The following is a 17,485-nucleotide window of genomic DNA, read 5'->3' on the forward strand; positions in this document are numbered from 1 at the left end:
ATGAGCTTGTCCTTAACTGTCGGACATGTTGCCAAGTGAGAGAAAACCACACAGAACCGCTGATGCCATCACAGTATCCGGGGCGGCCGTGGCAAAAGCTAGGAGCCGATCTGTTTATGCTGAGAGGGAAAACCTACCTTCTTGTCGTGGATTATGCCTCAAGATTTGTTGAGATTGCCCCTCTCACACCTTCAAGATCAGAGGACGCGATCCATCATCTCAAAGGGATTTTTGCACGACATGGGATCCCCGAGCAGCTGGTAACAGATAATGGGCCACAGTTTTCAGGGGCAGCTTTTGAGACATTTGCAAAAGTGTATGGCTTCTGTCACATTACAAGCAGCCCGAAATATCCCCAAAGCAATGGCGAAGCCGAACGAGCAGTTAAGACTGTCAAGAATCTATTGCGGAAAGCTGTTGATCCACACTTGGCTCTGCTCGCTGCAGTGGGGTGGCTCTACCCCACTGCAGAATGGCTATAGTCCAGCCCAACTCTTGATGGGGAGACGGCTTCGCACCACAGTGCCAATACTGCCATCTCTGCTAGACCCCGCACTTCCTGATAGTGTGGCTGTCACCCGGAGGGAAAAGGAGAGGAGGACTAAAGAGGCACAGTCATATAACCTTCGTCATCGCGCATGCAGCCTCGACAGGCTCACTCCAGGCCAAGAAGTGTGGATAACAGACCAGAGAGCCAGCGGCACAGTTATTGGCAGCCACTCCACACCATGATCATATCTCGTGGAGGGACAATTAGGCGGAATCGTTGGCATCTTGTTCCCATGAAACACTCTCCAGACCAAACTGAGAGCAATAATGGGGAGCCAGAATCTGCAGAAGCCGGGGAGCAATGCTCCACGGACATGCCAGAGACAGTTTCTCCAGAGCTTCCATCTACACCCAGAACCAGATCCGGAAGAGTGGTTGTGAGACCAACCAGATTGGACTTATAACGGATAAGATGGAAAGGACTGTTTTATACAAGAATACCCCTCTTCCGTAGTATTGTTTGCACAATATGGGTAAAAGTGTAAAAGCTAAAAGGTTGTCATTTTCAAATATGCATGTTCAGAAGTTGGGAAATGCAGGGGGTGTGACAAGTTAGCATGTAAGAATTTGTGTTACTTAACGGGTTAATTAGAGTTAAGATTTTCAGTATATAGTATCCCTTACAGGTAAGCGCAGGACCAGACCTTCCAGCCACAGAGGCAGAATAACCCTCCAAGGTCTGGTGAGTCAATGGTAGTCTACCCATTGATTCTAGAAAGGGGAGATGTGGTGTAATTGCATTGTACAGTAGATGTTAATGCAGCCGGTCAGTGTAGTTAGGCTGATGGCAGCTAGAGGGCGAGACCGGTGTGTTTCTGTATAGAATGTTATGTTATGTGGGGCAGGGCAAGAACAAGAAAATAAAGTGTGGTTATGTATCGTACAGTGGACCCGCGTATAATTGAATAACACGACACAGACTATGGGGTTAATTGTAACATTTCACTCTTCGTGTTTGAGACCATACCATGCAATGGGTAATTGTGCTGCAGAGAAAATAGCTGCACTATTTAATAGCAGAGACATGTAAATACTTTACATTACATTTTGAATCCACTACCTTAAAAGAGCTTCAATTTACAGACAGAAATGTCAAAAATGTTACAACTATCCCCGGTCTCCCCTACAAGGCCCGTTTGCGCAGACCGAAGGGCTAGGACGTCCGGGTCGGCCTGTTGGTCAGCGGCCAAAGCCTCAAAGTCTATGCCAACATAAACGGGAGAAACCAGCACGCGGGATAGACAGTCAGTTGGACTTACCAGCCGCGTGCTGAATGTCAGTTGTGAACTCGGAAATGGCTGCCAACTGGCACTACTGGCGCCCGCTCCACGGATCAGAGACCTTGGACATCGCGAATGTCAAAGGTTTATGATCGACGTACGCGGTGAAGCTCCGACCCTCGAGAAAAAAACGAAAATGCCGTGTCGCGAGGTGCAGGGCCAGCAACTCCCTGTCAAAAATGCTATATTTGCGCTCACTGTCCCTAAGTGTGCGACTAAAAAAAAGTGAGCGGTTGCCAGACACCGGAGACCCGCTGTTCTAACACTGCGCCACATCCGACACGTCGGAGGTCAGCGCAATCTCCGCCGACGGAAACGGGTGGGCCAGCAGGGCGGCGTTTGCCAGCGCGGTCTTGGACCCAGAAAATGCCTGGATGCGTTCAGGGAGCCAATCAATTGGGTCCTTAGCTGTTTTACCCTTCAAGGCAGCATAGAGAGGCTGCAGCAGGTGCACAGCTCTGGGGAGAAAGCGGTTGTAGAAATTGACCATCCCCAAGAACTCCTGCAACGCTTTAATGGATGCGGGACGCGGAAAAGCCGAAACGGCCCGGACCTTGTCTGGCAACGGAACCACACCGTCAGCGGAAATGCGGTGGCCCAAGAAATCCAGAACCGGCAAGCCGAACTGGCACTTGGAGGGGTTGACGATCAGGCCATGTGCCGCCAAGCGCTGGAAAACCTGATGCAGATGCGATGCATGCTGACTCTCAGAACAGCTGGCCACCAATATATTGTCAAGGTACACGAAGACGAAAGGCAGCTCGCGCAAGACAGAGTCCATCAACCGCTGAAAAGTCTGGGCGATCATTTCAGGCCGCACAGCATGCGCAAAAAGTCAAACAGGCCAAAAGGGGTAATAACGGCAGTTTTGGGGACGTCTTCGGCGCGCACGGGAACCTGGTGATACCCCCGCACCAAGTCAATTTTAGAAAAAATCGAGGTGCCGGCGAGGTGGGCGGAAAAATCCTGGATGTGGGGAATGGGGGTAACGGTCGTTCTCCGTGACATTATTCAAATGGCGAAAATCCCCACAGGGCCGCCACCGACCGTCTGACTTGGGCACCATGTGTAGAGGAGAAGCCCAGGCACTATTCGAGCGATGCACAATGCCGAGGCGCTCCATTGCAGCAAACTCTTCCTGAGCGACGGAGAGTTTCGCGGGGTCGAGGCGGCGCGTGCTTGCGAACACCGGGGGACCGACCGTCGGAATATAAGGTTCAAGCCCGTGCTTCGTTGCCGTGTTCGAGAAATTAGGAACAGTTAGTGAAGGGAACTCCAAGAGCAAACGCTGAAAAACGTTCCCTGAAGTCACTAAATTAGCCTGATTCAGGGGCTCGGTGGCGCGAGTGAAACAGGCTAGAAGGTTGCGATGGGAGAGTCAATAAGCTGCGGTCCGTAGCCCGCTGCTAAACTGTCGGCTCCGGACGGGGGAAGGAGGCTCTTCTGGGAGCCGGAGTCGAGGAAACATCTCCCAGAGCACGAGTCTTCTATGAAGAGCAGTTTTTCTTTGTCTCCAGCGGTCGCGGCCGCTACAGCGCGCTGGCGGGGCCCGTGTCCCAGGGTCGGAGAAGCGCAAGGCAGCAGGCAGCGGCGCGCTCCGGCGCCAAAACGCTGATGGTAGAAACAATTTACCCTGAAGCAAAACTTAAGCCAGGCAGTAATTGACAAAAAAGCAAAACAAGTAAAAGAGAAAGAACTCAAGCAAAAAGAAGAATGCTTAAAAAAGGAGATCAAAAGTCCAGGACCAGCTCATGGAAGAGTGGGTGAACTGTGAGAAAAGAAAAACATAATATGTGAAATGCTATACATATAAAGGCTAACCACTGAGCCCTGCTCTGAAAAACTGGCATAGATGTAACTCTGTCTGTAAAGTTGCATTTAAGAAATAAGTGCTTAAAGTTAAAGTTTAAAGCGCCATCTTCTGTCACTACGGAACATGAAGTCACGTGGTTGGTTGGTTAATAGACTTGTGAAAGTTGACTATTTGATAGACATCGTACACTTTCTGGATCCATATATTATATGTGGGAGGTCCTGGTTTTAACCATCTAATAATTATGCATTTTAGGGCTGCAGTGAGGTAAGTTTTGGCTTTGCAGTCAATAAGTTCTGGAATCCTTCCCAAAACTGCTACTGTAGGACTTAGTGGAATATTTACTTTGAAAACTCAAATTATAGGATCAAATATCTGCCTCCAGAATACACAGAGTTTAGGGCAGAGCCAAAATATATGGGTATGGTTGGTAGATTGTGTCCCACAGATCCTCCAGTATGAACTCAGAAGTGTGGGGCCCATCTTATCAGTTATTTCTGGTGTTCTGTAGAATCTGCTGATAATTTTCCATTTAAACTCTCTCCATCTGTTTGAATTAGTGGTCTGGTGTGCTTTAGTACATATTTCCCACTTGGTATCATCAGGTATTTTTCATTTATGTCTGCTTTCCACCTTCCCCTCATCCTCAGGGAATTATGCTTAATCATTGATGCAAATGCGTCATAGGTTTGACTAATAGTAGTAGTCTTGTCTCTGTTTCCCATCTGTTTTTTGGGTTGTTGTTGTTTTTTTTTTTTAGAAATTCTTCAATTGGTGTGGGGTTGGCAATGTTTCCCTAGCTCTCGAGTGTTGTCAAAAAGGACCTTAGTTGTAGGTGTCTATAGAAATCTGTCCTGGGGAGATTAAATTCATTCTTCAGATGTTCAAATGTCTTAAAGTTCCCTTGTTCCAATAGTTGATGTTCACATTTCAGTCCATTATATGCCCACTTTTAAATGCAGTATCCAAATACTGCATTTAAAAAGTGGACAGGGAAAAGGGTTTCATAGATCCAATGCTTGATAGTGATGAATGATACTTTTGTGGTCCCAGTACTGACTGAATTTTGTTCCAAAACTCTAATGTATTTTTTTTCTCCAGATTGCCATTTATTTTTGTTAGGATGCCTGGGTCGTCGACCCAGGGTTTTTGAGTTTACGATATTATTTATACTGTCTAGTTTTTGGTTTCTTTAAGTTCTGTCTTATGGCTTAGGTCTCTGTCTTCTTTAAGTGCTCTGTCTCCCCTATCACCTGCATCCCCTTGTCTAGTTCGCGTCTATGTGTATCCTAAGTTCCTATATCCCCGTGTTCAGTCAGTGTTTGTGTCTGCCCTGTTCCCACGTCTCTGTTCCCTTTGTAGTGCCTGCATATGAGTCTGTGTCTTTGTTCAGTCTGTGTTATGTGTTTCCTGTTTTACTTTGAAAGTCCATGTCTGATGTTAAGGTGTCTGGTTTTGCTTCCTCTTGTCTCGTTAGGCCTGATTTGCCCCAGCTGTGTTTCCCTCCTGTTACTCATTTCCTGATTGCTCCCTCTGCGTATTTAAGCCCTGTGTTTCTTAGTGTCTGTGTCACGATCTACCGTTTACCAAGCTGTGTGTTCTGTCAGTCCTCCGGTATTAGTTTATCTTTTTTGATCGTTTCCAGTTATGTTATATTTGAGTTTAACATTAAAACGGTTTTTGAGTTTACATCTGTCTCTGGAGTCTGCACCTTGGGTCCTTTTCCTGTTTGCACACAGCCGCACCTAACAATTTTACGAGACTATCTAGAAAAGGAAGTGTTTCCATTGGTTCAGGATATTTTCTATTTTCTATATTGAGCCAGCAAGTATGAATATCACTTGGCAGCCATGTCAGCAAAGGTTTTATTTGTGCAGCCCAGTAGTAATGTTTAAAATTAGGAACATTAATACCCCCCCTTATCTTAAACAACTGCAGGGTCTTGAGTCTAATTCTACGCTGCTGTTTATCCCATATGAAGTTAGAAGGTATTTTGTCCAGCTTATCAAGCATTTTCGTTTGGATTTTCAACTGGTATCATCTGTAAAATAAATAGAATAGTCTGGGCAGAACATTCAACTCAGCTCATTCGGGACAGGAGAATAGACCACTGCTCTCAATCATTGCTGATACGTTGAATTATTTTATTAGAATTTTTCTCAAACAAGTGGCCCAAAGGTATGGGAATGAAAATTCCTAAGTATTGTTAAGGGTTCAAATATTGAGAAGGGATACAGGAGGGTTGGTCAAACGATGATTTTAATGAACACACGTGTGGGAGATGAACACTGTACGCAGACAGCATCAATCTCTCCCTAACAATACACAAGCAGCTGTTTTATACCATTAGGGTTTACCTTTATGACGCCCCCTCATGCGTCAAGCAGATACAATACATGCATAAGTTTCAAAACCACAATGACGTTTAACATAGTTTGAAAAAACAACATCACCTCGTCTCCATCCCAAGTGTCTTCCTGTCGCTGCCGGAGGCTCGCTTATCGTCTGGAACATCAGGCACACATTCTGCAACAAACTGTTCTTTTGCAGGCACAATTTTGCAGTCACAAGCAACATATTTTGAGGGATTCTAAGTGTGTGTGTGTGTGTGTGTGTGTGTGTTTGTGTCGACCTGAAATGCACTCAGTTTCACCTCTCACCTCACCAGCTAAATCTTGTAACCTTTCCACCAGACAGAAGGCCAGCACGTACACAACTGAAACTATATGTGCAATATATTGAATAAATGTTTTAATCAAATGATACTACTTAAAACTTAATAAAAGAATATAAAAGAATAAAAGATAACAATGAATAACCTGGTTATTCAAATAGCCTCATCCAGACAGCGCATGTGTCACAAAAATCAACACACTGCTTCAGAAACACTGTGCCTGTGTCTGAACAGAGTCGTATGATCAATGACATCTGAAGCTTCATTCGGCATGTCGCTGCTTCACTACCTAATTCAATGGTTTGTAAGGAACTGAATCACTGGCAGGGCTTGTGCTGTGTTTTGGTGGCGATTTGTGCGCGAGAGAGTGAACTAGTGTACAACATAATGAGAGTCATGGAGCCATCGAGGAAGAGAGGACCTACCTACTCCTAAATAAAAGCCAGTTCACAACCTATTTGGTCCACTGGTCTAAAATGTAGAAAGAAATACACTATACATATAGTGATGGTTATATATAAGTAGTAGTATATTATATATATAAACGTACCTTAATTACATAATCATGCGGAGGAGCTCCCACAGCACAACAATACTCTAAATCTATTATAACATTGTGTTGTACATTATTATGTACAGTGTATATTTTATTTGTCTTAATAAAAAAAACACCAAGACGTCCCAATCAAAGGGAGAACACACCATAACATATTTAAACAAGAAAGGTTTATTTGTTAAAATAATTTCTTAATAAATTAGACAGAATGTCTTTGGCGTGGCGTTTTCAGTGGGAGAAACGTTTCGTTGCTCATCCAAGTGACTTCTTCAGTCTTAGCTGACTGCAGGTTTCCACATTCTTATAAACAGTACACTTGCACAATGACTGAAACTAGCCCACTGAATGAACAATGGGCTGTGAGGTTCTTTCAACCAGTATCCAGGTTTAAGGACCAAAGCACAACATTCTGAATCTAATCAAAGAACATGTCAGCATCTCCAAAAGAGTAAGGTGAGGAGTAACCCACATAGCAAAATTGGTATGGCCCGGATCTGGCTCACACAATGTGCTTACACATGGCCCACATACCGCAAAGAATGACGGCCCTTTGGTGGCCCAGATCTGGTTTGCCAGAGGTGGCCCACACATGGGCCAGCACAAGGCCAGTTGCAGACATACTGCTGGGGCCCTGTGCTGGCCCAGAACAGTTTCAGCTCTGGCCCCAGATGTCAGCCTAATGTGTACCTTAATCAAGCCATGTAATAACAACATGTGCCGGAACATAATAGTGCAAAAATAACATGACGAAACTCTGTTCAGACAGTGAATGGACTGATTCTTACAAAGCACTTTTCTACTCTCCCAGATTACTCAAAGTGCTCTATACAACATGCCACATTCACCCACTTTCTCTAAACTGAGTGCTTCCTAACTACATTCATACACATTCACACTCTTGACATGCAGACTGGAGGAGCCAGGGATTGAACCACTAACCTTCCGATCAGTAGGTGACCTACTCTACCTCCTGAGCTATAGCCACCCAGTGTGAAACATGAGATAAAATGTACACTAACAAACCTGTCAAACCTGCATTTGAAACGTTGGCTACCATTGCAGTATAGTATTGTAACATGGCATTTGGGTCTTCTAACTAAAATAGGAAAAGAGGAACATAAATAGTGCCATCATTGCCAGACCTGGCCCACATCTGGTTGACATACACCCTGCCATGACACCAGTCAGTCAGAAGTGCCAACTTGACGCCGGATCCAGGCCAGACCTGTTTTCAATGAGCCTGGGCCACATAAACCAAACCGTAATCGGGCCAGATGTGGCATGCCATCACATAGACAGTGCCACCTATGCCAGGCCTGGCCCATATCTGGATGACATACCACTTACCATGCCAGAAGTCAGCCAGCAGTGGCAGCTAGACACCAGATCCGGGCCAGACCTGTCTGCTATGTGGGAACACTCTGGAGTAAAAAACGTGAGTGCTTCCTCTTGTTACCCTCCATTAGTGAGAGTGCTTCTCTTTCGACTCTTCTTTCAAATCTTTGCAGTTACCAATAAACCTGTGACTGAATTTTGTTGTCTTTTCTAAAACTGATAAAATATGAGGAATTCTTCTCATCTGCTCAGCTTAATTTTTTCTTGTGATTTTTAATATAAAGGGATCATGAACTCTGAATACAGGCTGCTCTTGGACATACCATCATAACATCATGATAGGCAAGTTTAGACTCTTTTTGGGTGTGCTCAAGCATGCTATATAGGGTCAAAAGCATTAGCTGATGTAGCTAATTTTAACCTTTAATCCACTAGTGTGCTGGGATATTGCGAGTTGCCAGCCAAGGAGCTGATGAACTTTACTATTAATAGTTTGTTACAAATTTCTATTCCTATTCTGGTCAAATTGGGCTTCAGTGTTTGTTTACTGTACAGCTCCAGATCCAGGTGGCAGCAAGTCAGAATGTTGTTATCTATGTATGTCAGCAGCAACCTGTATTCAGTTTGAATATTGCTATAAACTGATATGGATCAGTTTATCTTTTATTCACTGCAACATTTAACATTTGGGTGATGGCACAAAGACTGAGAGAGAGGAGGATAGAGAGGGAGTAGGGTGAAGACAGCAAAGAGAGAGAGCAAAAAGAAACAGGTAAGAGTGGACATGTAGTCACATTCACCAAAAATTATAAAGCTGTAGCTTCATTTTTTACCCACATTTATTAATGATGATTTCACGTATCTAAGTAGTGGGTTGTACTGTTGTTGATTATTTGGAACACCAACCTGCTGTTATAGTAATTATAAGATTATATTTTTATCATTTTCCAACAAATACAATTCCAGGAATATGGAGAGAGACACACAGAGTCAGAGGGAACAGACTACAAATCTGTTCTCCACTCGTGAAATTAGGGTACATGATGCTTTGTGCTGAGTCTGCATAACAAAGGGAGCATTTGTATGAATTCAAAAACATATAAAACAACTCTATTACAAGTTTGCTTCATGTACAAGGTCTATGCAGGGATTTTCCATTGTTTATACTATGTAATGCTACTTTAAGTGCTTGGTGACTCAGTGAGCTGGCTCTATGTGATTAAGAAACTGAAATAGTGCCTCTTTAATGACTGAGCCTTTGCCTCCGTTTGGATCCATGCTAAAATGGGTGGATTAGATTGAAATCTCTCACAATTCACTCTGAATTATTCGTAGAGGAACTCATTTCCTTTTGAAGGTGACATTGTGATGTTAATCAAAATGAGTTAAGGTTTGCAAGTGTGAAAAAGGTTGATGACATTTGCAAACAGCATGTTCCATTACTAATAAATAAAGGCACTGCATGCATGACTGGGAGCTGAAACCCCCCCCCCCCCCCCCCCCAAAAAAAAAGGTTTAAACCTAGAATTGCCCGCGCTCTCCAAACATCATCTTACTTGGTTTATTTTTCACCTGAGTGTTTAAATAAAAGCTTATAGTAAAGGTAGTGCATATTTTATTTATCACAGATTTTACATTGGATGCCCTTCCTGATGCAACCCTCCTGTTTATCCAGCCTTGATAAACCAGCAGTAGAAGTACACTAGCTTGGTTTGCATTTCATTCCAGTCTGAAAGAGATCTTTCTGTTCCTGTTTACTAACCTGAATCTACAGCGTACATTCTTTTCAGCATCCTTATTATATTTATTAATTTTACAGTAATCTTCATTTAGTAAACTGACATTCAGTTTCCAATATTCTGTTTTATATAGAACCTTGTCTCCCCAGTGTTTAGTCCAAAAAGTGTCTCGTGCATCAGAAGAATCAGTCCTGGCTCCTGAATCCACTGGCTCAGCAGCTGCTAACCCGTAATCTTCAGTAGTTTTAATGTTATTGCACTGTTTTACATTCATACATGCAGGAGTTTACACATCGACACAAATCTACCTTTCACTGGTGTTTCTATGGGGACCCCAGAAAGGACAGTTTGCCAGCCAGCCTTGTGTGTTGAGAATGGGGCCACATCCTCTCGCTCTGATCCCAGTCCTCCAGTTTGTTTGTTTTTATATCGCCTTACCCGCTAACGTTCTCCATGCTGTGAAGAAAAATGACAATTACCCTCTAGAACATCAATGAGTTATGTCATAATGATCTTCATATTACATGCTTTCATGTCAGTGACTCCAAAACAGCAAGCTCGTATGACTGTATTCTTTCCTTGTGTGTGTGTTTTGATGTAGCAGCAGGTCTGTATCACTCACCTGAGTGCAGGTAGCGCCGCTTCACATACAACAGCAGGATCATAACAGAGCCCACAGCGAAGTACAACATCCAGTTTGTTGGCTCTGAAACAGAACACACATCAAGCTCTGCTCCTCCCAGATGCTAGCTCCTAGTATTACACTGAGACTCACCTTCCACAATCAGGGTGAAGCTCTTTGTGATGGGCACTTTCAGGGACTGATGGGAAACGCTGCATGTGAACCTTTTCCCAGAGTCCCTGAGCGAAGCCTGGAGGTAGAAGAAGCCCGACAACGAGAAGGTCATGTCCCGATTTTCTTTGTGGTAGGAAAGGAAGACATTCTCCAGTGACCTGGGATGTGGAGCGTCCAACATGACTGGATCCTGCTCGTACCAAATTATCTCCACATCCCGAGGGTAGTAGCTGTTTGCCCCACACACAATCTTCCTCTTGTTACCCTCCACTAGTGAGAGACTGGGTCCCACATTGAGGGAGACATGGGGAGGCTCTGAGGAAAGCAAAAAACATTACTTTAAAAGCTGAAACGAACAGTGACTTTCTATATTTCTAAGTTCTAAAAAACACATCCACACCATACGACTTTTATCACATAAGATGAGAATGAACACTTTAAGAGCCTGATTTGCTTTTTTTTTTTAAAAAAAAGAAAAAAAGACTGAATAAAAAAAAAAAAGAGTTAAAAACATTTTTTGTCAGCATTTACAAAGATACTTTTACACACTATTTTGCCCTATTCAGGAGACATGGTTTTGCAGACATGTTCATGTGCAGCCCTCCAACAGCATGTAGCCTGATGGCGATGACGCTATGCTGATAATGCTGAAAAGTGGGCGTGAACAGCAGAGTGAGTGACAGCAGGCATGCAACAGGAAACAGCGACGGACTGGTTCTACCACATATTTTTGACGTTGCTCCTGATAGCAGTAAACATCTCCAGCAAACTTTAAACAGTAATAATAAGAGTATTTATGGTTGTCACACTATGCTGTACACATCACAAACAGCTTTTTCACAGTCCACCTTAAACTCCATCAGTAAATGTGGTTGAAAGCATATAAGCACAATTTAGTATTAGTACTTTTGTCCATGGCCTATGAACTCTCTGACTGTTTTCCTCACCTTCAATCTGCAGATTTATATCCACCCTGCCGAATAGTGGATTCACGGACACTGAACAAATGTAGGTCCCTTCACTGCTTATCATGGTGGAGGCGAGGGTGTAGGAGGCATCTCCGGCTGCAAAGGCACGTAGTCCAACACCACTTCCTTGGGTCTGTCCTGTGCGCCTGTTGTAACTGAAGAGCTTGGTCCTCTCACCGTGGTGCTGCTTGTGCCACTCCACAGTGACCTTTGCACCTTTGTGGTCGACATCAAACTGGCAGTGGAGCTTTTGCTGGAACTTCAGGCGTGCTTTAACTGAGGGAGTCTGTGTTTTGATGACCATGGCGACTGTGGAAAAGTGTGACAAACATGAACACATGCGAGTTGTTAAGCACATTTCTCAATACAAGTGTCCAATAACAGTGTAGGAGCCATGGGAAAGGCCATATTTCATTTGTGTATTGAAAGTTGAAGATGAACCCTAAGTGGTGCAACATTTCTTAAATCTGAAATGTGACACCTCTGGCAATCCCTAATTCTAGGCCATTACGGCTGAAGATTCCTGGTTAGCTGGGTACATATACCACTCAGTTAACAAACCACCTGGGTACAGCCTACTGTGCATATAGCTTAACACAAGGATCCTTACCTCTTATCTGTGTACATGTGTTTATTTGTCTCATCCATGTAATCATTAACACCAACTGGCTGATATTAGTTACACAGACACAGGTTCCTGTTACATGCATGCAATCTTCCTCATTAACTCAGTACCATTGTTCCACATGATAACACTTTCTTATCTTTAATTAGCTTAAAAATTCCTGCACACGTTGAGGAAATCCAAAGCACCTGCCACAGATGCTCTTTGTTGTCATTAATGATGCATTCAACCACATCTTATAGGACAAATACACATTTGTTCTGGGACGCACTCTCTCTCAAACAAATACTAATATTTCTAGGTTATGTGCTGGTGTAATACATTTTGTAGATATGTAAATATGTCATCGGGTGAGACTGCTGATGTCTAACTTTGATTGTAGTTCTTCATTTAATTATTAATCAGACTGACCAAATCAATGTATTTTATGAGAAGAATTAAGTACATTTTTATTATTTCATTATTATTAATTATTTTATGAACATTTTATTATTTGTTTTAATGGATGGTTAGTCATTTGTAATCAAGTTAATTGTTTTATTTTCCTTCAGTCAAAGTTTGTTCCCATAATATTTATATTTTCTTCCTTTATGGGGTCTGGCACAGCAATACTAACGACTAGTCATAACTCCAACAAAAAACAAACTTTTAAGACAAATATATTCAGTTTTAGTCTGAAATCCTCATATGTTCAGTTTACCTGTGGTGGTGAGTACCTCTCTGTTAGGGATGGGGGGCCATTTGTGGTAGTCTGGCCATCCTGGGGGAGGCTGGTCGAAGGGGCGCCTGAGGAAGCTGGTGATGGTGAAGAGGCCCCTGCTGTGTCTGAGGATGCAGGTAAACCAGTGGTTGTACTCATGGGCACCGAGGACAGGCCAGCGGACGTAACCGCCCTCTGTGCTGTATCTGTGCAGCTCACACTTCAGCTGCTCTGCCTCCACCCCCTCCACATACTGCAGCAGATCCAACTTTGATCCTAGAAGACAATAAAATAAACTCTAGCACACTGTTGTTGTTGTTGTTGTTGTTCATGTTGTTTTCAGCCTTCTCCTCATGCAGGCTGCAGTAACTCACTGGTGATCAGGAAAGTGATGGCGTTTGGGTTAACAGGAGCATCTCCTTTCTGACCAAACTGAAGTATAGCCTCTCTGTGGATGAGCTGAGTCTCTGTGTGGTTGTCCTTATTCAAAAACACACGCTCATCAATGAAGTAGCAGGGCAGCCACAGGATCTGATGGACACTCCACACACCTGAATGACACACACACGGGCATAGAAAATCAAACAGTGTTAAGTTCATGTGGTAGCCTGTAGTGCCGATACTTGTTGCTGACCTACACACAAGCTGTAATCTGTGACAATAACTCACCTGCACTTAGAGACCAGTAAATAAATATCGTGAATATTAAACTCATGATTCTTCCCCGGTGCCCTCCACGGTCATACCCCTTGCTGCGCGATTGTCACAGGAAGTTTGTCGGGATACTTTCACTTTCACTCTGCAGGGGTGAATGCTGTGCAGAACAGGATAACGAGCTGCTCACAGAAGAAAATAACAAAAAAGAAAAAAATCTAGAATATTTGCTGTTAAATTGCGTTAATTTCCCCGGATAGCCTGTACAGGTGTCCTAATTATTTTATTGTCAGTCATTATGAGGATGACTGTGTGTCCTGTGTAAACTACTGTCTGTGGTGTGTCATACATAAAAGCTGGATTTTTACCGATTCGTTTTCCCACAAAGATCTATTGTAAATTCACGGCGAATAGTTTTGTTTTTGTCTTTTGTTTTTTTTTTTGGTGGGGGGTGTCTTTTTTTGTTTTTTAACTGCATTAAACTTGCAGTACCTTTGTTGTCCTGAAGTGTCGCTGTGAAAACTGACCGCATGAAAATACCAGATCAATAGAGAGAAGTCCTGAAATTCAACACACGTCGTACAAGAGAACTTTTCCACCCAATTTTATTAATGAACAATAGCAATACGAACAGATGAGGCGCTTATCCACCAAACAAAAATAAATTATACAAAGGCTGAGTGTTTAGGAGACATATCAAGAGACATATCAAATACAATAAATATTAAAAATATTAATTAACATGAAAAAAGCATAAGCATTAAAAAAAAGTTCATAAAGAAAAAAAGAGTCCTGATACCAAAGCCCCAAAACATATTCCATACTGTTTTATTGAATCCTGTTGGACTGTAACCAACTCCTCCTGTGATTCCAGAAAGCCTGCAGTGATTCAGTGTGGAAAAAGCAGACAATCCACACTTTCTATATCATCTTCACAGAATACTCAGGTGGTCATATCCAAGTAAAACCAACTAAAGCCTGAATGATTATTTTGTTGGTAAATTCATTTACAATTTTGAATTTCTCTTCTTTCCCTTTGGGAGGAAGAGGAAGTGAAATATGCTTACTCCTTGTTACATGAACCTCCTCAGCCTCAAATTCCTTCAAAATAAAAGAAGATTAGACTTTCTGCAACTGAATGCTTCTAAAAACCTTTTGTACATTTATCATCACAAAAGTCAATTGCTGCTATGCAGAGCTGTCTGAGTCCAGGAGAAGTCTCAGAGTACACAATGTCTTCTTTATCCATCCATCTTGAAGGCAGTGGGATAAGTTTTTACCTCATCTCAGAAGGATGGTTTGTCCAGTTTAACCTATGCAGCATTCTCTTTTCCAATGTCTCAAAGTGATTTAAGATATAGATAATGTAATTTTAATTTAGTAAACAAATTTTGTTATACAAAGAAAATAAATGTGGTTAAAAATGTTGATGCATTTGGTATAAATGCAACTGAATTTGGAGTTTATGGATTGCGTGTTCAAGCTTCTTTCCAAATCCAAAGTAGTGCAAAGTTTTCATTAGAAAAAGATGTCTGACATCATCAAATGCACTACAAAAATATAAGAATACAATATATCCATGCTCTTGAATTAAATAGGCTTCCATCAGTACAATCTGACATCAGTCCAGTGTTATTACAACTGACCATCTGTTCTAAAATAGCTGTGAGCTGGTATGTCCCTGTATATTTCTTTGAAGCCATCATCAGGATCACTGAATTCAGATCCTCAGTTTTCAGCTCTGATTCACATAATCTTTGAAAGAGTCCCGAGTATACAGGATAACATCCTGAATCCAAAAGAGTAATCTGTGGAGCATAAACTGTAATAAAAAGTAACTACTTATTTGTTAGTACTTCAGAAAACTATTTGCCAATAGACTTGTGATTGACGTCGATGTATCTGTGAAGACTCTGAAGGAAGACTCGTTTAGCAGCTCACCTCTCTTATTCAGTCTGTGGCCACAACCTCTTCCTTTCTTCCTTTCAATTCAATTCCATTTTATTTGTACAACACCAAAACAACAGTCATCTCAAGGTGCTTGCCATTCCCTTTTTTTTTTGTTTTTATATCACCTTACCTGCACCAACTTTCTCCACACTGTGGAGGGAAAAAAAACAATAATTACTTTAAAGAACTTCAGCATCTCACATGTGATACAACAAGTCCCAAAAGAGCTGGGACAGTGTATGAAATCTGAATAAAAGCAGAATATAATGCTTTACACATCTCATGATCCCATATCTTATTCACAAACATTGAAAACATATCAAATGTTAAAACTGATAAAATGGAAAATTTAAAGATACACAAATAATTCATTTTGATTTTAATGGCTTATTTATTGTGAGGGTCCCAGGGGGCTGGAGTCTGTCACACCTACTGCAAGGTGAGAGGCAGGGTACACCCCGGACAGGCTGCCTGTCTGTCACAGGGCTAACACAGAGAGACATACAACCTTTCATGGGTAATTTAGAATTACCACTTAACTCAACCCCAATAACTGTATGTCTTTGGACTGAGGATAGGCTCCAGATACCCTGCAACCCTGATAAGGATAAATGTAAGAGAATGGGTGGATGGAATTTGATGGCAGTAACTCTATGGTGTAGAGCTGTGTATTGAGTGTATCAAACCCAAATGCAGAAATCAGGATTCGGGAGTGAACTGATAAGGCTGGGACATAAAGGGAAAAAAATAAAAAAATCAGGAATGATGACACCACAGGCTTTAAACCATACACAAGCACAGGAGACAAACAACGCCTAACATACAACATGAAGTACCTAAACATGGAATTACAAAGAGGAAAGGAACACAACCTAATAACCCAGAACAGAGCCCAGAGAAGTAAAACTAAGGCCTCAAACTAGAAACACTACACAATTATCAGTAAACTAACACAAGGAGCAAGTGCCACAATACCGAAATGAGATTAGGTCTGATACAAGAACACAACAGAGGCAGGAACACATAACGAACTAAATGGATACAAAATAGACTAAAAACCCAGAAGGGAACTAGATCAGAAAAACAACTTTTCCCCCCATTAAACCTGTCCTGCCTCGCAGCTTTTGTAATCCGAATTATTAGCAGACTCCCATGTTGTGCCAAACATATTTCGTTTTTCCAAGATGAGCGCCATAAAATCTCTATATGCTCCTCCATTTTGTGTGTTTCTGTATTCGTTTATGTATTCATTTCTATTAGTGTTATTTCAGTTATTACAGTGTAATATGACCATTTCTAAGCTAACAGGCAGGAGAAAAAAAAAGCAAGTGGGAGAAAATAGGAGAAAATATCAAAGATAAAAGGATAGAGCACAAATAGAAAAGCACCACCTGCTGCACCTGTAGTCCCAGAACTGCCTGGAAGGTGGCAACTCCATAAACACTAATGCACCTCTAATCTATCAGAGATGCAGGCTTTTGAACTTCCCTGATAACAAGTCTGGGAACTTGTTTTTTCCAAAAAGAATTTCTCTGTCATTGTCATGGTCCTGGGTCGTTGACCCAGCATTTTGTGTTTATTCTGATTTGTATTAATTTAGGGTTGAATCTCTAGTTTGATGTTTTGTCAGCCCTACCTGTGCCTTTCCTTCATGTCCCCGTGTTGTGCTGTAAAACAGTTTGGGTGTTTCCTGTTTTACTTTGTAGGTCTGTGTCTCGTTATGCCCATTAGTTCCAGCTGTGTCCCCTCCTGTGTGCCATTTCCTGATTACCTGGTGTGTGTATTTATAGTTGGTGTCTGCCTGTGCTCCTTGTCGGCTCGTCTGCGTTCCTCCGTGTATCTCTGC

At 42.3% G+C, this 17,485-nt stretch overlaps 2 protein-coding genes across 2 annotated transcripts in view; both read right to left on the minus strand.

Annotated features, from left to right (window-relative positions):
• Window positions 1-8,188: 8,188 nt before the first annotated feature.
• On the minus strand, window positions 8,189-14,665 carry LOC102313418 (tapasin-related protein). The gene is made up of 7 exons (XM_042213097.1): window positions 13,705-14,665; window positions 13,410-13,586; window positions 13,036-13,311; window positions 11,690-12,019; window positions 10,722-11,057; window positions 10,569-10,652; window positions 8,189-10,402 (listed from the first exon to the last, which is right to left on the minus strand). The coding sequence occupies exons 1-7, from the start codon at window positions 13,748-13,750 to the stop codon at window positions 10,371-10,373; spliced, it is 1,281 nt and encodes a 426-aa protein (XP_042069031.1). The 5' UTR covers window positions 13,751-14,665; the 3' UTR covers window positions 8,189-10,370.
• Window positions 14,666-14,935: 270 nt separating this feature from the next.
• Window positions 14,936-17,485, minus strand: part of LOC121812048 (tapasin-like) — a 20,944-nt gene continuing 18,394 nt past the window's right edge. The window contains exon 7 of the mRNA XM_042213099.1: window positions 14,936-15,789. Within this exon, the coding sequence (XP_042069033.1) occupies window positions 15,761-15,789 (29 nt within the window). The 3' untranslated portion in view covers window positions 14,936-15,760. The remainder of the gene's footprint in view (window positions 15,790-17,485) is intronic.

The sequence above is a fragment of the Haplochromis burtoni genome, unplaced genomic scaffold (genome assembly GCF_018398535.1).
Source record: "Haplochromis burtoni strain Fernald_Lab_line unplaced genomic scaffold, NCSU_Asbu1 Contig_417, whole genome shotgun sequence".
Lineage (NCBI taxonomy): Eukaryota > Metazoa > Chordata > Actinopteri > Cichliformes > Cichlidae > Haplochromis > Haplochromis burtoni.